This window comes from Suricata suricatta, chromosome 10 (genome assembly GCF_006229205.1).
Source record: "Suricata suricatta isolate VVHF042 chromosome 10, meerkat_22Aug2017_6uvM2_HiC, whole genome shotgun sequence".
Lineage (NCBI taxonomy): Eukaryota > Metazoa > Chordata > Mammalia > Carnivora > Herpestidae > Suricata > Suricata suricatta.
The window spans coordinates 73,487,656-73,513,160 of NC_043709.1; the positions used below are offsets into that span (position 1 = coordinate 73,487,656).

Here is a 25,505-nt window from a genome sequence, read left to right on the forward strand (position 1 = left end):
TTACATGTGCTCCTATGCATCAACACTTCTGTATCCCTTGGGTAAATCCCTAGCAGTTCTATTTCTGGGTCATAGGGGAGTTCTACTGATAGTTTTTTGAGGAGCCTCCACACTCTTTTCCAGAGCGGCTGTACCAGTTTACACTCCCACCAACAGTGTAGGAGGGTGCCCATTTCTCCACATCCTCACCAGCATCTATAGTTTCCAGATTTGTTCATTCTAGCCACTCTGACAAATGTGAGGCTGTATCTCAGTGTGGTTTTGATTTGTATTTCCCTGATGATGAGTGATGCTGAACATCGTTTCATGTGCCTGTTGGCCATCTGGATGTCCACTTTGGAGAAGTGTCTGTTCATGTCTTCAGCCCGTTTCTTCACTGGATTATGTTTTTCGGGTGTGGAGTTAGGTAATACAGGAAAGGGTTTAGCCCATGGTGAGCTAGTGGTAAGAAGGGTTGGGCTGGATGATAGTGGTGCCTGAGGCAAGTGAACCAGAGATTCAGGCTAGATTCCAGAACCCAAGCGAGAAGGAGAGTGCATATCAGTTTATCAAAGCAGAAGCATAGTCTTGGTGCCAACGTGGATAAGAATAAGAGGAATATTAGACCTAAGTGGGCCTCTCAATTTTATTTAAGTGTTCTAAATTCCAACAGCAAGTGGATCAGAACTTGCGTTTGTTAAGATTAATTTTTAAAAGGATGGCAACAGTTCATCTTTCATATTGATAATGTTCAGTTTGTGTAGCTGAACAGAATTTGGCATTTGGAAGAAAGTAAAATGGTCCTTCTGCACACCCCCATCACAGTCATTAGTTCTCAATAACTAATTCATAATGACAGGGGTAGAAAAGTTGTCCAGAGAGTATTACTCTGTGTGTGTGTGTGTGTGTGTGTGTGTGTGCGCATGCAGACACGCGCACGTGCATGTGTGTAGATTTCTTTGACATACACATATATACTTGTCTTCTATGGATCTTTGCTGTGCTGGTTAAATCTTCCATCTTGACATCTGATTTGTCATTTACAGCTTTTGGAAAGGTGGCAGAGTAAAATAAGGACATTTTCCAAGTATGTATTTTAGCAGTACTAGGACATAAGCATTGAGAAGTCTCATGAGATGTTACTACTAACTCATAAAATTTGGCAGGCATACCTTTATTTATACCCTAGAATATAATACTCCTATCCAGGTTTCTTGAAATTCTGTTCCTTCTTGTCTGCTTCTAAAATGCAAAATGACAGCTAAAGTAACACTTCCAAAGCAGAATATTTCAAGGATTTATATGTGATCATTTTATGAATATTCTGCTAGGAGTCATCTTGTGTGAATTCAGATTTTTTTACTGTGATGCATGATTGATTTTTTCCTCCAACATTAGGCTTCATGCAATATTAAAGAATGAAAAAGTATAACAGTATTACTGGTGAAGATGTTTTGTTTGGTTTACTTTTATGACACCATTCATTTATCAAAGTCCTCAAGAAATCTGTCTTCTAGCTTAAAGCAATAGTATTTCTAGCAACTTTCTTTAAAACTTTTATTAATGTTTCCAAAATATGTAGAATGTAACACCTGGTATAGCAAATATACATCATAATATGAATGGAAACGGGAATCATGGGAATAAACAAGGTATTATCCACTGTAAATGCACAGTTGAGTTTTAGATTATGCTATTTATTATGAATTCAATGATAAACTGCTGTGCTATTTTTGTCATTGTTATTTTTTTATTATTTTTTAAATATAATTTTTTGCCAAATTGGGTTACATACAACACTGAGTGATCATCCCAACAAGTGCCCTCCTCAATGCCCATCACCTGTCAATTTTTTTAATAGTAAAAGCTGGGATTGTAAATTCTAGGAGTTCAATGATAGTTTTTTGTTTTGTTTCTATTTTCTTATCACAGTGCTTGGCAATCAGAAGATGCTTGATAAATGTTAAATTGTAGTTTGTTAAATGGATAAACCCAGATGGTATGATAAGAGGCTCCCCCTCTCTTTCTTTTTTCCTTCTTTCTTTCCTTCCTTCCTTTTTAAAAAGTTTTCTTTTTTTTAATATTTCATTATTTTGGGGGTACCTAACCTGCTTGGTTTTGTAATTTAGTTCGTTTAGCTAACTATAGGTTTGGTTAGCTGGAGGTTTCAGTGGGGTAGTTTAATACTAAATATCTTTTTTATTCTTATGTATAGTTCTTTAGTAATCATGTCTTTTCCTAATGGTTTTGCTAGGCATAGCTTTGGCTTTGAAAAGACCATTGTATCTCTGAGTACTGATTTTTTTTTAATCTGCAACTAATGCTTCTACAAGTAATTGGAGATTATGCTACACATCCTGGCTATCCCAGAGAACAGATTAGAAGTAATCATAAAATGAATGCATTCAATCATCCAATAAGTATAGTGAAGTTCCAATATTGGCCAAGCATTGTGCAGACACTGTTACAAGAGACCATTGAATCAAGACAAGGTGTCTGTCCCTACAAACAAAGGGAAATTGAACCAAAGGCTCAACTCCTAAACTAACCTTTATAATGTGCTAAAATATATGTTCTTGAAACTCAGAATTATTTTTCATTTCTAAAAAGGTATCTTTTGGAAAAAATGACAAAAATATATTTATACTGATCATTTTGTGATTTATGTATTTAACAACATACTTGGTGGATGAGCTAATTTGCCCAAGCACAAGAACATGCCCTGGCCTTCTTATCATTAAGGATACTTGTATAGGATAATTTTTGTTTGTGACATAATAATCATTATCTTTTATTGTGTTATTATAGTCAAGCAGTTAATAAATATTTAATTGTAGAAATAGAGAAGTATGTATAGAGTTTATGAATGTGGTCTTTGAAGTTAAATGTGAATTCTGGTAATGTGAATTCAAAACTGGTATTTATTACTTGTATCAAAAGCTATGAAGTTTTAGGAGCATTGATTGCCTTGTCTATAAAAGGAGAACAATGGAGAACAATCTTTTAAAAATAGTATGAAGTTAGTTGATATAGGCTATGTAAAAGCACATTTTATATGCTTATAAAATATAATGTGTATTTGTAATGCACATTATATTCATACACACATATAAATATATAGAGATATAATATTTCACTTAGTATTTGTTAGTTCTTGCTATTGTTGTGTGCCAGGCACCTGACGTCTGAGAGTTTTGAAACATGACTAATGTCAGCAACTGGTTGCTGGTAGTGAAACCACGTTCTTTCACACTCAAAAGCTACACCCTTTCCAATACACCAAACTACTCTGTATTAACACCATACTCCCCTGTATTACAGTCACTTCTCTCCCTTGCACTAGAATGACGCAGCAATGTGCTGATGGTGACTGTTCCTGTAGGTTCCTCAAAGGGATTTATTGTCTCAAAATGTTCTCCCGGATGTCTCACTATATTCTTTTTCTAAAAGTTTTTAACTCCTTTCGGTTCATACAGGTTAGTGTCATGCTCCAAATTAGCCTATATTCTTAGCCTATTAACCTATTTTCTACTGAAAAAAATGCCTATAGTTATAAAGAGAATCTATATTAGTTTTTATTAAATGTAAAGCACAAAGGGTTGTTCATTCCTTAGGGGAAAAAATGTGTGAATATGTTTCAATACCTAAAAAGTCCTTATGGATTTTGAAGCTGAATTTTTAGAAAAAGAAGGAAATATTACTATAATTTATACTCGAGGACCACAAGGGACCCTGTGCTGCAGTATCCATCATCATGGTCAGCATCATCATTGTCATCTTCATTCTCCTCAGCAGCAGCAGCATCATTTAAATAGCACTTCCAAACTTTGAAGTGTTTAATAAGTTGTGCAATATGTCAGAAGCAATTTGTCTCTAAAAATAAGGTGATTTATAGCACTCATGTTTTCAAATGACTTACTTTTTAAATTAGATTATTTTTTAAAATTAGATGTGACTGTGTGTTATCCCAGTAATCGTATCATTATTGCTTACTTGTGCAGGTTTTTTTTTTTTTTTTTTTGGCCTATTTGGTAAGAAAGGGTTAGAATTACTTTTACAAAGAGTCAGAGGTATATCCAAAAGAGTGAATTTTTTATACAAATCCGACCTCTTAGGTTTCTGTCAGAAAAAAAATGAAAGAAAAAGAATGAAAAATTATTTTACTGATAAAATAATTTTGGGTAACTACCATGTGTTAAATATTTTTCTGTATCTATAAATTCACACACAGAGGAATACTGATCAGTATTTGAAATGCTTCACTTCTGAAGACAGCAGAAGGGAGTCTGTGTGTTCAGGATTCTGGAAAGAATTAGTTTAAGGAATGATGTATTAGAGATGATTTTTGCTCTGCCGCACTTTTAAGGGCATAGTAATTCAACAATGAAGCAAGGTGGTTTTAAAAGCAATTTGATGGTAAATGCTGGCATTAGAGACTGGCAAATTGTTATTTGCAGTTTGACTTCTTTATTATGAGCCCTTCACTTAGTTATTGTGTTTCCAAATGGAGCTATTTTTATTCCTGACACTTGATTTCTTATTTTACAGTTGTATGATTGTAAAAGTACTTTGCCAAGCTTTTACCTTTTAAAACTGCCGATCTTGATGCTATCCAGTGTATACTGTATTTTAAGAAACTTAATGATGTTAAAAATTTGATAACACAAATGGAAATCAAACTTTTTTATGAGACTATTTAATTATTAATGATTCTTGTTTACTTATATTCTAGAACACAAATCAATTTCACAGTGGCTATTGATTTTACAGCATCAAATGGTGAGTATTCTGACTATCCACTAGTGAAAAAATATCAGCAATTAATTGAAAGAAAAATATTTATTTTCATGAGGTTAGATATTTGATTCCTTCATGTATATACTTCTGAATTGTTTCATATAAAATTCAGGTAGTGTTTCCTTTCTTTTTACTATTGTGAAATAGTTCAGGTATACAAATGACTAAAGGAAATGCAAAAAAACAGAAGGCTAATAGTCCCATTCAAATTTATTAACTATTGAAGTATTATAATTTTTATTTTACATATTTTTAAAAGAAAATTTTAGATCTACTTAAACCCATGGTATGCTTCTGCCCCATTCCTTCCACTCTTCCTTCATTTTTATACATAACTATAATGCTGAAATGTGGTGAATTATCCTCATTTTATAGTACCTTTGTGTGTGTTTATTTATATAAGTGTAATTCAAGTACATGTACTTTATGCAACTCTCTCTGTTCTTACTTAACTATTTTTAAAAATTACTCATGTTAACACATTTACATATAATTTAGAGGGAGTATCATACAATACCCTATTATAGATATTCATAATCCGTTAATCAAACATTTCAAGAAAGAAAAGAGAGTCAACTTTTTAAATTTTATTTTGAAGTAACTCAGTCTGAAACAGAAGAATCGATTGAAGTGAGTGATTATGTATCATCATAACATAAATCTTTTATCAGAACTTGCCATCAGTTTATCTAGTTTTTTTCCCCAAATTACTTATGGCTCTCATGTCATATTTATTCTCTTTACTTCACATTTCTCTCACATTGACTCATGTTTCACAAAATAATGGAATTTTTAGGTGAGAAAGATCCTTAGAGATCACTTACTCAAGCCATTGTCTTATACAAATGAGGAAACTCCTATCCATAAAATCATTTTACTAAATACATCTTGGCTTGTTAGTACTAGAGTTAAGAACATAGATAGGAGACCAGAATCTTTGGTTAAATGTTAAGTTTATTCTCCAACACTGTGATTTCAAGTTATTTTTATTCATGTGTTTTATTTAGTAAACTATGAAACACAGAATAAAACGAAGTCTAAATGATTTAAAATACTAGCTTTTATTCACTAATGAACATTAACATAACTAGAAGAGCAGGAATCTATTGAATAGGAAGACACAAACTGCTGAAACTTACCTAAAAAGACATAGAAAATCTGAATAGACCTATAAGAGATTGAATTTGTAATAAAAAAAATACCCTCAAAGTTTATCTGGGTCCAGGTCCATATAAGCTTCACTGGTGAATTCTACCAAATATTTAAAGAAGAGTTGCCATCAATTCTCCACAAACTCTTCCAATAAATAGAAGAGGAGAGAATACTTCCCAACTCATTTTATGAGGTTAGCATTACCTTGATATCAAAACTAGACAAAGAAAAGAAAAGAAAAACATGAGATCAGTATCTTTTAAGGGTATAGATATAACAATCCTCAGGAAAACCCTAGCAAACTGAATCCAGCAACACGTTAAGAAAATTATATATCCTAAGGAAGTAAAATTTATCTCAGGAATGTAAAATTGGCTTAATATTCAAAAAGCAAATAACTTCCTTGTCAATAGAATAGAATGTAAAACTTACATGGTTCTCTCAATTGTTGCAGAAAAAAGCATTTGACAAGGTCCAACATATTTTCATGATTAAAAACACTTAACAAACTAGGAACAGAAGTTGACTTACCAGCCTTATGAAGTGAAAATTAGAAAAACCAATACCAAACATAGCTTAATGCTTTCTCCCTAAAATGAGTAGAGTAAAAATGTCTGCTTTTGCCACTTCTGTTAAACATATACTGGAAATTGTAGTCATGCAATTAGGCAAGATGGAATAAGAAAATATCCAGCTTGGAAAGGAAGAATTAAAACTATTTCTACTTGCAGATGACATAATCTTGTATGTAAAAAATTCCTAAAGAATCCACTAAAAAACCTATTAGAACTAACAAATGAACTTAGAAAGATTGAAGAATAAATGATCAATATATAAAAATCAGATCTTTTTTCTCCGTATTTCCAATGAACAATCTGAAAACGAAATTTAAAAATTCCTGTTATAGTAGGATCAAAAGGAATGCAATACTTGGGAAAATTTTAACAAAGTGAGGACAAAATTTATACTCTAGAAACTATATTTTGAGAAAAGCATTTGGAAGAAATTAAAGATCTAAATAAGTAGAAAAATATACAATTTTCATGGATTGGAAAATTCAACTGTTAAGAGGGCAACATTTCCCAAAGCAGTCAACAGATTCAATCCAATCTCAGTCAAAACCTGAAAGGCCTTTTTTGAATAAATGTATGGCCCAAAAAGTCATATGGAAGTTCAAGGGACCCAGAGGAACTAAAGCAAACATGAAAAGAGAGAACAACGTAGGAATGTTCATACTTCCCATTTTTGAAACTTACTACAAAGCAACAGTAATCAACACAGCATGATGCTGGTATAAAGATATATATAGTTTCATGAAGTTGAATGGAGATTCCAGGAAAAAACACCCATGAAACTAAAGTGAACTGATTTGAGAAGGGTGCCAAGACAATTCATTGAGGGAAAGAATAAATTGTCTATTTAACAAACAGTGCTGGGACAACAGGATAGCCACATGCAAATGATTAAAGTTGGACCTTTTATTCACATCAAAAAAAGAAAATTAACACAAAATAGATCAAATACTTAAATGTAAGGACTAAAATATAAGTTACTAGAATAACACATAGGGATACACTTTCAGGACCTTGGATTTGGCAGTTGATTCTTAAATGACATTAAAATGCAAGTAATAAAAGAAAAATAAATAAATTGAACTCCATCAAAACAAAAACCTTTCTATGCTTCATAGGACACTATTAACTAAGTGAAAAGACAAATCCCAGAAAGTGAGCAAATACTACCAATTCATACATCTCATAGGGGATTTGTATCTAGAACAAATAAAGAACTCATATAATTCAATAAAAAGACAAATAACCAAATTTAAAACTGGGCAAAGGATCTGAACAGGCATTTCTCTGTACAAGATGTACACATGATCATTAAGCACATGAAAGCATACTTAGCAAACTTAAGCTCAGGGAATGCAAATCAAAACCATAATGAGTTACTATTTTACACCCACTGGAATGGCTATAATCCAAGCATAATGAGTGTTGATGAGGATGTGGAGAAATCTGAAACCTCATGCACTGTGTGTGAGAATGTAAAATGGTGTAGCCACCTTGGAAAATACTGTGGCACCTTTTCTTTTCTTTCTTTCTTTACTTTTTTTTTTTTTTTTTTGCCAAATTGCCCTTTTACTTTTATTTTTTTAATAATAAGCTGTTTCCAACTTTATTTTTTTATTTTATTTTATTATTTTTTGTTTTATACTTTATTGTCAAGTTTGTTTCCATATAACACCCAGTGCTCATCCCGACAAGTGCCCTTCTTCATGCCAATCACCCCCCTTCCCCTCTACGCCTCCCCCATCAGCCCTCAGTTTGCTCTCAGAGTCTCTCATGGTTTACCTCCTTCCCTCTCCCCAACTATTTTTCCCTCTTACCCTCCCCCATGGTCCTTTGTTAAGTTTCTCCTGTTACACTTATGAGTGAAAACATATGGTATCTGTCCTTCTCTGCCTGACTTATTTCACTTAGCCTGACACCCTCAAGGTCCATCCACTTTGCTATGAATGGCCATATTTCATTCTTTCTCATTGCCATGTAGTATTCCATTTTATAGATAAACCACATCTTCTTGATCCATTCATCAGTTTATGGACATTAAGGCTCTTTCCATGATTTGGCTATTTTAGAAAGTGCCGCTATGAACATTGGGGTACATATGCTCCTATGCCTCAGCACACCTATATCCCTTCTGTAAATCTATAGCAGTGCTATGGCTGGGTCATAGGGGAGTTCTGTTGCTTATTTTTTGAGGAACCTCCACACTGTTTTCCAGAGTGGCTGTACCAGTTTACACTCCCACCAACAGTGTAGGAGGGTGCCCGATTCTCCACATCCTCCCCAGCATCTATAGTCTCCTGATTTGTTCATTTTAGCCACTTTGACTGGTGGGAGGTGGCATATCAATGTGGTTTTGATTTGTATTTCCCTGATGATGAGTGATGTTGAGCATCGTTTCATGTGCCTATAGGCCATCTGGATGTCCTCTTTGGAGAAGTGTCTGTTCGTGTCTTCTGCCCATTTTATCAATGGATTATTTATTTGTTTCTCAGGTGTGGAGTTTGGTGACTTCTTTATACTAGCCCTTTGTCCAATATGTCGTTTGCAACTATCTTTTCTCATATTGTCTGTTGCCTATTAGTTTTCTTGATTGTTTCCTTTGCATTGCAGAAGCTTTTTTTATCTTGATGAGCTTCCAATAGTTCATTTTTCTCTTGATTCCCTTGCCTTTGGGGATGTGTCGAATAGGAAATTGCTGTGGCTGAGTTCAAGGAGGTTGATGCCTGCTTTCTCCTCTAGGGTTTTGATGGTTTCCTGTCTCACATTCACATCCTTGATTCATTTTGAGTTTATTTTTGTGTATGGTGTAAGAAAGTGGTCTAATTTCATTCTTTTGCATGTTGTTATTCAGTTCTAACCATCTGTTAAAGAGGCTGTCTTTTTTCCATTGGATACTTTTTCCTGCTTTGTCAGAGATTAATTGGCCATACATTTGTGGGTCCAATGCTGGGTTCTCTATTCTATTCCATTGGTCTATGTGTCTGTTTTTGTGCCAATGCCATACTATCTTGATGATGACAGCTTTGTAGTAGAGGCTAAAGTCTGGGATTGTGATGCCTCCCATTTTGATTTTCTTGTTCAATATCACTTTGGCTATTCGGGGTTTTTTTGAGTCTCCATACAAATTTTAGGATAGTTTTTTCTAGCTTTGGAAAGAATGCTGGTACAATTTTTATTGACATTGCATTGAATGTGTAGATTGCTTTGGGTAATAATGACATTTTAACAATGTTTATTCTTCAGATCCATGAGCATGGAATGTTTTTCCATTTCTTTGTGTCTTCTTCAATTTCCTTCATACGTTTTCTATAATTTTCATCAAACAGATCTTTAAATCTTTGGTTAGTTTATTCCTAGGTATTTTATGGTTTTTTGTGCAATTGTGAATGGGATCCATTTCTTGCCTTCTCTTTCTGTTACTTCATTATTGGTGTATAAAAGCACAACAATTTTCTGTACATCGATTTTGTACCTGCAACTTTGCTGAATTCATGGATCAATTCTAGTAGGCTTCTGGTGGAATTGGTCGGGTTTTCCATGTAGAATATCATGTCATCTGTGAAAAGTGAAAGTTTGACTTCTTCTTTGCCAATTCTGATGCCTTTTATTTCCTTTTGTTGTCTGAATGCTGATGCTAGGACTTCCAGCACTATGTTAAACAACAGTGGTGAGAGTGGATATCCCGGTCGTGTTCCTGATCTCAGGGGGAAAGCTCTCAGTTTTTCCCTATTGAGAATGATATTAACTGTGGGCTTTTCATTTTGGCTTTTATAATGCTTAAGTAAGTTACTTCTATCCAGACTTTTCTCGAGGGTTTTTATTAAGAAAGGATGGTGTATTTTGTCAGATGCTTTTTCTGCATCTATCGACAGGATCATATTTTTTTTTCTTTTCTCTTGTTAACGTGATGTATCCCATTGATGGATTTGCGAATATTGAACCAGCCCTGTAACCCAGGAATGAATCCCACTTGATCATGATGGATAATTCTTTATATATGCTGTTGAATTTAATTTTTTAGTATCTTGTTGAGTATTTTTGCATCTGTATTCATCAAGGATATTGGCCTGTCGATCTCTTTTTTTGCTGGGTCTTTGTCCAGTTTAGGAATCAATGTGATGCTAGCTTCATAGAATGAATCCAGAAGTTTTCCTTCTACATCTGTTTTTTGGAATAGCTTGAGAAGACTGGGTATCAACTCTGCTTTAAATGTCTGGTAGAATTCCCCAGGGAAGCCATCTGGCCCCGGGCTCTTATGTTTTGGGAGATTTTTGATAACTGACTCAGTTTCTTCACTGGTTATGAGTATGTTCATTTTTTTCTATCTCTTCCCATTTGAATTTTGGTAGTGCATATTTGTTTAGGAATTTGTTCATTTTTTCTAGGTTGTCCTGTTTATTGTCATATAATTTTTCATAGTATTCCCTGATGATTGCTTGTATTTCTGAGGGATTGGTTGTAATAGATTCATTTTCATTTGTAATTTTGTCTATTTGGGTCCTCTCTCTTTTCTTTTTGAGAAGTCTGGCTAGAGGTTTATCAGTTTTATTTATTTTTTCAAAAACCAACTCTTGGTTTCATTGATCTGTTCAACTGTTTTTTTGTTTTTTGGGGTTTTGTTTTTTTTTAGTTTCCATATTGTTTATTTCTGCCATAATCTTTATCATTTCTCTTCTTCTGCTGGTTTTGGGGTGCTCTTGCTGCTCTCCTTCTAGTTCCTTTAGGTGTGCTGTTACATTTTGTATTTGCTCTTTTTCTAGTCTCTTGAAATAGGCCTGGATTGCAGTATACTTTCCTCTTAAGACTGCCTTTGCTGCATTCCAAAGAATTTGGATTGTTGTATTTTTATTTTCATTTGTTTCCATAGTTTTAAAAATTTTTTTCTATAATTGCCTGATTGGCCTAATTGTCCTTTAGTAAGATGTTCTTTAACCTCCCTACTTTTAGAGGCTTCCAGACTTTTTCCTTTGGTTCATTTCAAGTTTCATAGCATTGTGATCTGAAAGTGTACATGGTATATTCTCAATTCTTTTATATTTATTGAGGGATGCTTGATTAACCAGCATGTGGTCTATCTTGGAGAATGTACCATGTGTACTTGTGAAGAAAGTGAAGTCTATAGTCTCAGAATGTAGAATTCTAACTATGTCTGTTAAATCCATGTGTTCCAATGTGTCTTTAAGTTCCATTGTTTCCTTAGTGATTTTCTGTCTAGTTGATCTATCCATTGCTGTAAGTGGAGTATTAAAGTTCCCCCCCTGCAATTAGCATGTTCTTATCAATAAGATTGTTTCTGTTTGTGGTTAGTTGTTTTATGTATTTTGGGTGCTCTCAAATTCGGTGCATAGATATGTATAATTGTTAGCTCTTCCTGATGGATAAACCCTGTAATTATTATATAATGCCCTTCTTCATCTCTTGTTACTGCCTTAACTTTAAAGTCTACTTTGTCCGATATAAGTATGGCTACTCTGGCTTTCTTTTGACTTCCAGTCATGATAGATATCTCTTCATCCTGTTACTTCCATTCTGAAGGTGTCTTCAGGTCTAAAATGAGTCTTTTGTAGACAGCAAATAGATGGATTTTGTTTTTTTATACATTCTGCTACCCTATGTCTTTTGATTGGAGCATTTAATCCATTTATATTCAGTATTATTATCGGAAAATATGGGGTTAGAGTCATTGTGTTCTCTGTAGTGTTCATGCTTGTAGTGGTGTCTCTGGTACCTTGAGTTCCTTACAACATTTTTCTTATAGAGTCCCTCTTTGGATTTTCATGCAGGGCTGATTTAGTGGTGATGAATTCCTTCAATTTTTGTTTGTTTGGTAAAATCTTTATCTCTCCTTCTATTCTGGATGTCAGGCTTTCTGGTGAAAGGATTCTTGGCTGTATATTTTTCCTGTTCATCACATTGAAGATTTCTTGCCATTCCTTTCTGGCCTGCCATGTTTCAGTAGATAAGTCTCTATCTACTCTGATAGGTTTCCCTTTGTATTTTAGGACTCTTTTATCCCTAGCTGCTTTCAGAATTCTCTCTTTATCCTTATATTTTGCTAGTGTCATTATGATATGTCATGCAGAAGGTTGATTCATTTTACGTCTGAGGGGAGTTCTCTGTGCCTCTTGGATTTCAATGTCTGTTTCTTCCCCAGATTGGAGAAGTTCTTGGCTATAATTTGTTCAAGTACCTCTTCAGCCCCTTTCACTCTCTTCTTCTTCTTATGGAATTCCTATAATATGGATATTGTTTCATTTGACTGTATCACTCAGTTCTCGAATTTTATTTTCCTGCTCCTGGATCAATTTCTCTCTCTTTTTCTCGGCTTCCTCTTTGCTATAACTGTGTCTTCTAATTCTCTTATTCTCCTCTCTGCCTCTTCATCCATGCAGTGACCGCCTCCATTTTATTATGCACCTCACTTATGGCATTTTTTAATTTGTCACAACTATTTTTAAGGTCCATATTCCTGTAGCAATAGCTTCTCTGATGTCTTTTCATGCCTTTTTCAAGCCCAGTGATTAATTTTATGACAATCATTCTAAATTCTTGCTCAGTTATGTTGATTATATCTGTTTTGAGCAATTCTGTAGCTGTGACTTCTTCCTGGGACTTCTTTGGAGAAGAGTTCTTCTGTTTTGTCATTTTGGCTAGCTTTCTGTCTCTGGTTAGTTTTAAAAGCTCGTTATGCACTCTGCACCTGTGAGTATTGCTATATTTAAGGAGGCTCATGGACTGTCCAAGGCCCGTCCATTCAGGAAGTGTTCTTTTAATGGTGTCCCTTGGTCTGTTTTATTGTGACTTTTGTTATTTTATTTCCCTACTCATAGTGATATTTGGGACTCTCCACCATGTGTACTTTGGCTTGTTTCTTGCGGTAGCCCTGAAAAGGAAAACAGACAGGAAAACGCACTGGGAACAAAAACACACAAAGGCACAGACAAATCATACAAACAAGCAAATAAAAAGGGAGGGGGAGAATAAAGAAAAAAAGAGGAACAAAACCAACAGACCACAAAGGGTAGTCTTAAGGCATAAAACCAGAAATCCCAGCCACAAATAAAGAGCAGGGTGGAGGCAGTGCTGATGGAAGAGCATCTACAAAGAGAGAAGAGACAGGGGTGGGGAGGAAGTGAGGCTGAACATTGACCAGGCAGAGAGACTAAAAAGTTTAATTCAGAGAAAGGAGAATATGGTAGGAGGTGAGGAGAAAAAAACGAAGGTAATATTACCCAAAGAAACCATATAGTCTGATTATTCCAGAGAGCAAAAGGAAGGTAGGGATGGAGGTGTAGAATGTGTATCAAGAGAATGGATTAAATGTGACTGTTTAAGGAAAACAATGACCAGAGTGCCCAGTCCATCAGCGGAGGGGAGAGATAACAATGAAATAAGGGAAAATATATCTGAATAGCAAAAATAGATCTAGAGTTAATCACTGCAATGCATCAATGTTAGTCTTGATCCGGGCTCGAGGTGGGGAAAAAAAGGCAGCTCTCCAGGGCAAATGGGAGTGGTTTGGTGTAGGCAGGTCTTGCCTCTACTGTGGGTCCTATGGCCACCCCCTGAGGCCCCACCTTGGTGGTTAAGGAAAATGGTGGTGCCCCAGTCCTTTCTCGAACCAAGTATTTCAACTCACTCTTTGGGTCCGATCTCCCTGTGTCACGGGCGTAGCCAAGGTAGGCAGAGTTGTATTTCCCCAGCCCCGCCTCATTTCCAGACCTCAGTCTGTGCACTTTAATGATACTGCCTGAAATGTAGCGGCTTCCGGGCGGGATTGGGTAGGGGGAGGAGGGGAGCAGTTTCTCCTGGCACTGCCTGGGCAAGGGATGCCTAGCCCAAGGAAAGCGCCACAGCTAGAGAAAGGATCTCTCCAAAAGCCCTGAGGTTACAGATGGGATGATAGGATCCCTCTCCCTCCTGGGCACATGGGCACTTTTTCAAGTTGTTAAGCATATAGTAACCATATGACCCAGCAATTCCACCCCTAGATTATACACAGGAAAGAAGAAAACATATGTCCACACAAAAACTTGCACACAAAAGGTTATGGCAGCCAGAATGTGAAAACAATTCAAAGATTTATTAACTAATAAATAGATTTTAAAATGTGGTACACTCACATAAGAGAATACTATTCACCAATAAACAGGGTTGAAATATGAAGTGGTGATACATGCTAAGGCATAAGTGGATCTTGAATTGTCAAGCTAAGTGAAAGAAGCTAGTCTCAAAACACTACATATTATGTGAATCTATTTATAGATAATGTACAGAATAAGCAAATAATAGAAACAGAAGTAAGTTAATCATTGTTTAGACTGGGCTGGATGGAGCAATAAGGAAGCAATAGGGTACAGTGTTTCTCTTTCAGGTAATAAACATGTTCTAAAATCGAGGTGATACTTGTACTTATCTGTGAAGATATTAAAAATCATTGAATTGTACATTTTAAATGGTTGAACTGTAAGTTATGTGAATTATGTCTTAATAAAACTTCTTTTAAGGAGTCTATTTAAGTGTGATGTTTTTAATAAAGGTAGAATGTAACTCTAACACAAAATCAAGTATGTTTCATTATATCCAGTGTTTAAAGTATTACAAAATCCTTATGTATAGAGTTCTAGCTATGAGTGAGCACTATGGAATCTGACTGCCTAGATTTACATTCGAATTTTTATCAATTTTTACTATACCAGTAAGGGTAAGTTATTTAATCTGAAAAATGGGTATAATAATATGGTACCTATGCCATAGGTTTATTGAAGGACTATGAAAGGTATAATGTAAGGTGTTCAATACATGTTAGATTCCCTTCTATTATAATTATTATTCATATATGTTGGGCCCCAATGTTATTAACGTACCACAAGTTCATTTTTGATACGCATTGTTGGCGGATACAGAGATGGTACAAACAGGGTCCCAGATTCAAGGAATCAATAATTTGACAAATTTTTAATTGCTAGATTTTGTGAATACAAGTGTTATTTGAGTAGGACACAAAAGACTGTAAGTGTTAGAATAAACAAGGAAGTTTGGTCCAAGTAAAACATAAGCTGCAGAAAATGAAGTGAATTTCAGGACAAAGTGGCAACTTGAGAGGCAAAAATAGGAGGGAAGATATCTTTAGTAATCCAGTGAAGAAACTGGTCTGAGGCAGATGCCGGAAAGAAGTGACATTTTTGCATGGGTGGGATTCAGCCCTGCTCTGCATGATAGGTGAAGATGATTAGACATGCTAGGGTATGCATGGTTTTTGCATTTTAATTTTAAATTATGATTCTCTTTTTTTAATTTATTTTATTTATTCTTTAATTACGATTCTCTTAATGAGATAGAATTTGTTTCCTTATTACAGCGAATAGGTAACAACGCTTCTTATATATGAGAGTTGCGTTAGATAACCACTTAGTCAAGTAATTATATTGCTCCTCTGTGACTCCAATGGGCTTTTGACCAAGTGCAAAATTCTAATTTTATAAGAAAGTGTCGATGAAATTTAAATGGGCAAGGAAGACATTTTCAAGACTGTTGACATAGAGGTCAAGTCTACTGGAGGTCAAGTCTACTGGGATATAAGGAAAAAATTGAACTCAAGTCCTCCACAAAATTATAAGGGAGGGATTTTAAGGGCAGCTGTGATCTCACGGAAAAGTACTAAAGGACCTTAGAGGAGATATTGATCTGTTTGCTAATCAGTACTTACTGCAGCCAGGCTCCTACCTGGCCAAAGAGATAGGGGATAGGAGTACTATCTTTTTCCATGGTTACATTTTTCAATGGAATGACTCCCAAGTCTGAGAGAAAGACATCCCTGGCTAGTAGAAGACTTCTATGTCAAAGGCGCAGAGAAAGAATTTATAATTGCAACTTACCTAAAGCAAATGCTCTAAGGAAAGGAAGGTCAGGGGTCTATATTTATGAAGAAATCTTTCCAAAGTTTAGTCAAATTGAGGGGAATGAATGTTAAGGCCATTTAGTCAGAAGATACTCTTTCAGAAATTTTGTCGTGTGGGACTGGCCCTGGAACGCAGGTAACCCTTTGGAACAAATACATTTCTGCAATGCATTATTTTTAGGCCAAAAATGTTCTGTGTACAGTTATATGTACTATAAACCAAAGGGATATCTTTCCTTAATTTTGTCCCTCTTTGGATCTCAAATGCTTATTATTACTGTTTTTTTCTTATCAGAAAAGAAGTATGCCCTGAAGCTTTCCTCTTCAGGCAATGTTTTAATGTAGATTTGAGCTTTATGTGCTATTACAAGTCCCATTTAACTTTCCATTTTCACTTAAGAAACTAAATGGACTATCAAGCAGCCTTTGTGCTGGTAGTTAGGGCAACTCAATGTGAATCTCCATGTGTTTGAGTGGTAGCTGGTATATTACTTTCTCTCCCAAATTCATCTCTATTCAAACCCAACACCCTACAGAATATAAGTATATTGAAATTTCAGAACCTTGTGGATGACCCAGACAGTAATAACAGGAACAGTTAAGCCTTATATTTCTATGACACTTTAGTATTTTTAATCATTTCCTCACACATAATGTCATTTTTTCCTTCAGTAAACACTGTGGTAGGGTTTATTGCAGACATTTTTTAGGTGTTGTCTTGAAAATTGCAAGACTGGTCTTTGAGCCTTCTGGCTCTCAGTTTAATGTCTAGTTAGAAACATGGAATACTTTTTTGACTATAGATATTTATTTAATTAGCTTGAATTTAAAAATCACTGTGCTTTCCTTTTTTATGTGTTTAATTTGGGATATTTCTTAAGTATCCAATTTATGTTTGTAACAGACCTTTAGGAAGCTTCGTAATTATCAAAGCCATTAAATCAGTTGAGTTCTTAAATTACAGGTATAAGGATTCAAGCTAAAGGCACCTGATTTTTTTTTAAATAAAGATGACAATAAAATCAGCTTAACAAAAGTATTTAAATACTTCTTCTGTAACTGAGATTCAAAAATAGCCTGTGGCATTGACAGTGAGGAATAATTTCTGACAAAATCTGCATATGCTTTGGCATATCTTTGGAAAACTTTCTACATGTCTGATATAATGTAATAAATATTTCTATGTTAATATCCATCCAAAAAGAAACTATTTGACACAGTAGGGATGTAGGCAGAAAACATAATTTTAAGTATTTTATTCTGAAATAGGCATCAAGAAAAATGTTGTCAAGAAAATGACATCTTTAGCCTGAACAGTCATGTTTGAAATATTTTTTCTGTCATCAGGCAACCCTGCCCAACCCACTTCCCTCCATTACATGAATCCTTACCAACTGAATGCCTATGGAATGGCCCTGAAGGCAGTGGGAGAAATCGTTCAAGATTATGACAGTGATAAAATGTTCCCAGCTCTAGGTTTTGGTGCAAAACTGCCTCCAGATGGAAGGATATCTCATGAATTTGCTTTGGTAAGAGTACATCGCAAGGATTTGATCTTCTGAAAACAATAATATCTTTTAATGTTGGTTCACTACTAATGCTTCAGTCAGTCATATAGCAAGCTTTATTGACTATAGACGCAGTTCAGTTTTGCAAAATGATTGATTTAGAAGTGTGATATAGTAGAAGAAGAAGACAGTTAAAAGGATTAGTAATGTATCTAAGGTGCATCTCATTTTAGAGGGTCTAATCTGGTTGTCTATTGCTGCATGACAGACTCCTTAAAAGTTAGATGCATAAACCAACACCATTTCATTATATTCATAGTTTTAAGGTCAGAAATTTAAGCAGAATAAAATAGGAGATGATATATTTCTTTAAGATGTCTGGGGCCTTACCTAGGGTGCCTTGATTGGCTAAAGGTGGCTGGTTGGCTAATTGTTGACTAGAACTGTGTATCTGGGCTTCATTCTGTCTGTTGGTTGGATATTGCCCAGTTCTTCTCCATGTCATGTGTTCTGGGGCTATCATGTCCTCTAAGATGGCTTCTTTCCTCATGTCTGATACCCAAGACAGATGACTGAAATAGCCGAGTTGCCTGGACATTTCTCCCTCTTTCAACATATGACCTGCCCATGTGGTTATCATGGACATCATCACAGGATGGCCTTCTCTTGGTAGTCCGATTTCTTACATGGCAGCCAGCCTCCCCAGAATGAGTATTCTAAAAGGCTGGGACAGAAACTTCAGGGCTCTCTATACCATAACATTAGAAATGCTGGACAGTTGTTTTTGCTAAATTCTTTTAGTCAAGAAAATCACGAAGGCCAGCCCAGTTTCAGAGTAACCTTTACCTCGCAATGGGAGGCTATCTCAAAAAATGTGTGACTATCTTAATCTACCATGTTCAAATTTAGTTATGACTGAAATTAATTTTTAATGTGAAGCAACAGTTATGGCTATAATGAATTATGATTTCAACAGAATAGAATAAATTGGCCAAAAAAGAGATTTATCTAATTAATGTTGACTTTACATAGATCTAGTCCATATTTTGTGATTGTAGATAAGCAATGTACTGCACTCTACCTTCCAAATAAACTCCACACAGATAATGCTTATACACCTAGTCAGCCTTATTGTCCTTGTGCTTTCCGATAAAATAATGGGAAAAATCAATATAGGAATGGTCACCTGTCATTTTGGAAAAATTTTAGCTTTTCCTATTTAGAAGTGCCTCCCTACCCTCTATGCATTTCAGGAGTAAATTCTTGCATCCCCATTATCTTTGTAAGTTTTTGCTCTTTTTATTCATGTTATAGAAGCAATGCATAATCAGATATTTTATAAAAGTTTTGCTAGCAACATAGACAAAAATAATAATGCTACCATTTTTCAGTAATTACTGAGTATCAAGCCAAATATTTACAATCATTTTCTTATATAGTCTTCATAAAATTCCTATGTGGTAGGTATATCATGACTGTCACATTGCACTACTCTAGCAAGTGTCACTTATATTGAATACAGTTAAAGAGGGTCCCGTGTGTTGTATAAATCGGCCCAGGGTCACAGGAATTAATCAGGATTCCAGAAGTCAGGACTTGAACCCAGATCAATCTTATTTTAGAATACATGCTCTTTAACTACTACTAAAGCAAATTTTATAACAGTACCTATAATGAATCCTCCCTCTCAGATATGTGCTTTTTAACAACACCATGATCTAATATGATCATGATACACACATACACACATGCACACTTCCAGAAGCTTTTGTATGATTAGAAATAAACTTCCTTAAATATCTTTTAAGAGCACTATTTTTACATTTTTTATTTACTTACCCTTGCTTTTTCTATTCTGTTGCCCACACAATTTTAGGAAAGGTTGCTCTAGGCTTTAATTCTTTCTTCCATGAAATAGCCCACATGCCACATTCCCACTGTCATATAAAAGTGAATATCTGTTGGGATTTTGTTGTGTCTTAGAGAATTAAAATCTCCCAGAAACTTAAAAAACCATGAAAATCACTCAAGTGATGCTAAGTCTTAAGTGCCTCAGGAAAAAGGTCATGAGCTATTTTAAAGCTTAAGAAAATGAATAATTATGCTAAACTAAATGAGGTTTATTAATTTTTTCCTTCCATACGTTTCTTCTCACCCTTGTGTATGATTTTTCCCTTTTTTTCTCTAACATTCTCTTTTTCTGCTTTTCCTATTTCCAAATTCATTCCTTACAACAAATCCTATGCAAATCTATTGCCAAGGAAGGATTTTTTTTAAATTATTTTCATCTTAAAAATTCTTGAACCCATGTCAAAAACTTATAGGATAGAGATCATATCGTTTTAAAGTTATGAAAGTCTCTAAAAAGTGAAGCTAAAAACAACACTGATGATATTAATAGTGATGATAATGCATGAATTTTAACATTACTAACTGATTCGTTTTTTCAAAGCACTTTTGTTTTCTTGGGTAAATAAGGCAAACAAATAAGGTTGCCTCCAGCAACCTTTCCTAAAATTGTGTGGGCAACGGAATAGAAAAAGCAAGGGTAAGTAAATAAAAATGTAAAAATAGTGCCCTTAAAAGATATTTAAGGAAGTTTATTTCTAATCATACAAAAGCTTCTGGAAGTGTGCATGTGTGTATGTGTGTATCATGATCATACTAGATCATGGTGTTGTTAAAAAGCACATATCTGAGAGGGAGGATTCATTATAGGTACCGTTACAAAATTTGCTTTAGTAGTAGTTAAAGAGCATGTATTCTAAAATAAGATTGATCTGGGTTCAAGTCCTGACTTCTGGAATCCTGGTTTATTCCTGTGACCCTGGGCAGATTTATACAACACCCAGGGCACTCTTTAATGGGTCTTCAATGGGTTCATATTTGATTTGATTGTTTGCTGAAGTATTCTGTTAACCTCATCCTAAACAGCTGCAGTATATATCTCTAGGTGCTGAAATGGGGCAAATAGCAAAACTTCTGTCCCGTGTCAATCTAGCAACTAATGTTCTGTGTAATCCTAACAAACCCTCATGTTTTCATGATAAGAATTTGTGATATGTATTCATAAACATTAATCTACGTATCACAACAAGTTCAAATAATATTTCAGTTAAGAAGAGAGGCCTTCTAAAAAATTAAATAATCCTTCATTGGTGAGTTTAGGGCCAGCACTAATGTTGAAAGTGAGCATAAAAACTTACTTTTTTATGTTTTCTTTGCTGATAAGCCAAAGGATCACAGATAACCCCCAGCTTTTCATATGAAATATGGATATGAATGGTGGAAAAGCATTAGGGAATGGAAAAGGAAAGGAAGAATGTCCTGGTACCACCACGTCAGCACAAAGGTTGTAGAAAGGAGTCATTGCTACCCTCCCATTATAATCCTGAGGACTCTTTAAGGTGTTATAATCGAAAATATAATAGTGTAGAACTTTAGAAGCATATTTGTAACGGACATATGGGCAGTGACCCATAAAAGAAAGTCTCCTGCAGTGATCAATAGAGAAATGGTACACCTGTCCAAGTGATTTCTCATACTTTATCTCGAAAAGTGCTGGCCTACTTTTCACTTATCTTGGGATTTATAGAAATCTGCGCAATTTAACATTTATGTGTGTGTCTTTTCACCCATCTAGATGCTAACAATTTAACAAGCAAGGGTCTTAACACTTATGCAACAAAATAGAAGGTCAACAGATGTTTGTTTATTGAATAAAAGGGAGACTTCTTGCAGTTTTTCCTCACAGAAAGCAATCTCTGGGCAGCAACAGATACATTTCAAAGAGGAAAGTAACAACTCCTTAGAGTTTCTGTTCAACATTTTGTCAGCTTGTTAGCCCTGCTGAAAAGTGTTACAGGCTCTAGGCAGCAGCAGAGACTATACCGCCTTCTCTCTTGGAATGGAGAGAATCCTCAGCACAATCGTTCAGGGAGCCAAATGGAGGGGAAACTGGATGAGAGATGATCGTCCCTTCCCACACTTAAGTCTGCACTGTGGGATTAGTGCTCACTTTAAATTCTGCTCTTTATTTCCCATATGTTCTACAAATTAGCATTCATTATTTTAAAAGTGGAAAAGGTTGTTAATTAAAATGGAAATATAAAATAGGGCATCCACTGCCCTTTTCATTAATAAACAACAAAATTGAATGCACTTATTTTTAAAAATATCCTGTGCTTTTGTGCTAGATCCACACATGAGCATATTTTAATTTGTTTTAACCAGTAAAAACTAACTACTTGTTAGTAATTAGTAACTAACACATAGTTTGTGAAAGGAGTTTTAAACAGACTTAAAAAAAATCTTTTATAACTCATTATAACTTTGTCATTAAGAGGAAAATCTCATTTTAATAGCTGTAAATTATTTTAAATAATCCTGATATCATGCAAAGTATATATTAAAATGTTTAATTTATATCATAAATATTTCTATCATCCAATGCATATGAGGAATTCTTAGAATAATTTATTATGCCACAGGACTAATGAAGAAATCAGTGCTTTAAATATTCCATAATGATTAGAACATCCACTGATTATCTTTCCACCATGAAATGAAATGGTAAGAAAAATGGTGACCTTTTGTAATTTCAGTTCCACAGGAATACAGAAAATATATAACTTTCCAAATATCTAAGTCCTTGGTCAAAATGTTAAAAGGATGATGAAAAAGTTGCTCAGAACTATCCTGGTTTGTATTTCTTCCCCTGAAGACAGATATGGAATACATTTTTATATGCTAAAAATCAATAATGAGTGTTAATTCTGATTAAAAGTAAAGAACACTATAAAATTTTATTTAAAAGAAGGTTAAATAGGTCAGCTCAGATTAACATCAAGAGCAGTCATTAACTGCTTTGTGCTAAATACTAAACTTTTACATTATAATTTCAATCAATTAATGTAATCAATTTTATAAAATAAAATTATAGCGATCTTTATTATAAATTATAAGAGGCCTTTTATTACTTTTATGTTTTTAAAACTTTACATGATGGTTAATGAATAAAAAATTTGATGCGAAGGCAAAATTAAAAGGAAAACGTGGGTAAAAATTCCTCTCTCACAAATGGCAAAACTGAAGTGGTTGAAGTAACTTTGGGGCACAGGATCTAAGCCTTCAGTGCCTTAGTTTCTTCATTTGCAGTGTGGAGACAATGAAAACACTGTATCTACTTTTTTTAGATTTGTTATAAAATCTATATAATACATGTAAATCTTTAGTGTAAAGCTATATAAAATTCAATGAATTTTAGTTATAAATTGCCAGTCACTTGTGATTGTTCAGATATAAACCTGCATGCTGAAATTATTATTAACTATGTTTAAACATAATTAATGTCTCTAGTGTTTTAAAATAAATCTACATTTTTTAATACTTCTTTCAGAAGTGGAGCCTAATTCCCCTTCCCTTGAGCATGGGATATACTTAGCAATGCATTTCTAGCAAATAGGTTAAAGTAGAAGTAATGATGTGCATCTTATGAGACTCGCGTATAAAAGGCATTAGGGCTTCCTCCTTGCTGTCTTGATCTGCTTATTCGGAGGAAGTTAGCTGCCATGTTGTAAGAACACTCAAGCAGGGGGCGCCTGGGTGGCTCAGTCGGTTAAGCCTCCGACTTTGGCTCAGGTCAGATCTCACGTTTGTGGCGCACGTCAGGCTCTGTGCTGACAGCTAGCTCAGAGCCTAGAGCCTGCTTTGGATTCTGTATCTCCCCCTCTCTCTAACCCTCCCCTGCTCGTGCTGTCTCTCTCTGTATCAAAAATAAATAAAACATTAAAAAAAAAAAAAGAAAGAACACCCAAGCAGCCCTGCAGAGAGACCATGCTGACCTCCTGCCAGCAGCCATTTCAGTGAGCCTCTAGAAGCAGATTCTGCAGCTCTGGTCAAGTTCCCAGGTACCCAGGTTGGCACACTGACTGCAAACTCAGGAGAAGCACCGAGTGAGAACCACCTGCTAAGCTGCTGCTCACACCCAAAAGATGTTGAGATAAGAAATAATTATTACTTCACGCCACTAACTTTTAGGGTAATTTGCTACAAAGCAATAGATAATTAATATATTGCTTTCTTTGTGCTATTTGTTAAATCTGGACTAGGAGAATGAACCCTCATAATAACAAAGCATTTATGGTATGGAAAAGCTGGTCTAGGTCTCCAGGTGTAAAGTTGCTCTTTTAGCAGAAGAACTTAATGGCAAACTCCATTTCCCTTGAACAACATGCATGATTCTCTGATTCCATTCCTTTTACCGTGTCTTGATATTTCTCACACCAAATTACTTTTTTTCTCTGCTTGCACCTGAAAATGTGCATCTGTTAGATATTTTGTATTTTTCCTTCCATAGGGTAAAACTGAATGGATAGCAATTTTTTTCTTGATTTTAATAGATATCACTATAGAGAAGTCAGAAAATACTGAATAGATTAAAGAATGAAATAAAAGTCACCAATTACATGTAATCAGCCAGAGTTAACCGCTGTTAATATTTACTTCTTTTTGGAATTTTTATATGTCATCTCTACTTATATACAGACGTGTAAAATGAAGACATTCATTATAGAATGTTGTGATATTCAGCTTCACAGTATTATTTAGAATTTTCTGCAGTTCTCTTTTTGAAGAGTGTCAATTTTTAATGACTATATATATTAGATTCACCATGTCATAATCTACATAATACAATGTAATCTATTGTTGACCACCTAATTTATTATGTTTTGCTGTTATATAAATGACTATATTTTCAAAACATCTTTGAGTAGCAACCTATGTTTTTCAACTGATCTTTATAGACACTATTAACTCTTACTCCTTTTTGCCTGTAAATTCTACAGAATGGGAACCCTCAGAACCCTTACTGTGATGGCATTGAGGGGGTCATGGAAGCTTATTATAGGAGTCTGAAATCTGTACAACTGTATGGGCCAACCAACTTCGCTCCTGTAATTAATCATGTAGCAAGGTAAGTGGCAGAGACAAGATATGTATCCCAGGAAAACAGACCACAGCAAAAATGTATTATTGTTACCATGACCCCACAAATGAAAGGTGTTTTCTTATAATTTATGTCTGAGAAAGTGAAGAAAAAGATAAAGTGGGAAGAGTCTTTATCGAGCTACCATAATACTTTGCTAAGAATTTTACCTCAAAATCTCAAGTGAAGAAATATACACTTAGTTATTATCAGGACCTGTATTCGTTCAACTAAGAAAAATGTTCTATTCTTTGAAAAGGCTGCCATGAGAGCGATAACAAAATCAATAATGATCTCAATGGTGTAAATCATTCAACCTAATATCACATCCCATAGTAACACATAAGTAAGAGGAGACTGAATTCCATGAAGACAACTAAAGCCTTCCAATGATAGGTAGGGCACATTATTTTAACCTTTCTGAAATTAATATAATAGCTAATTTTAAGAATTCCCAGAGCTCTACCTGTATATAGTACATAATACTGAGCTCAGAATATAATTGCTTATTATTCTAATTACATGTTTTAGAAAAAATTTTAAATGTAAAAATCTGCACACACTCGCTTATCAGTCTTTTCATCAGTGTATAAACAAATAAATTAGAC

At 34.7% G+C, this 25,505-nt stretch overlaps 1 protein-coding gene across 2 annotated transcripts in view; it reads left to right on the top strand.

Annotated features, from left to right (window-relative positions):
- The window catches only part of CPNE8 (copine 8), a 222,752-nt gene that overhangs the window by 168,560 nt on the left and 28,687 nt on the right, over window positions 1–25,505 (top strand). For both annotated transcript variants that reach the window (XM_029954822.1, XM_029954823.1), the window contains exons 14-16: window positions 4,712–4,758; window positions 17,749–17,930; window positions 24,758–24,885. In XM_029954822.1, the coding sequence (XP_029810682.1) occupies window positions 4,712–4,758; window positions 17,749–17,930; window positions 24,758–24,885 (357 nt within the window). The remainder of the gene's footprint in view (window positions 1–4,711; window positions 4,759–17,748; window positions 17,931–24,757; window positions 24,886–25,505) is intronic.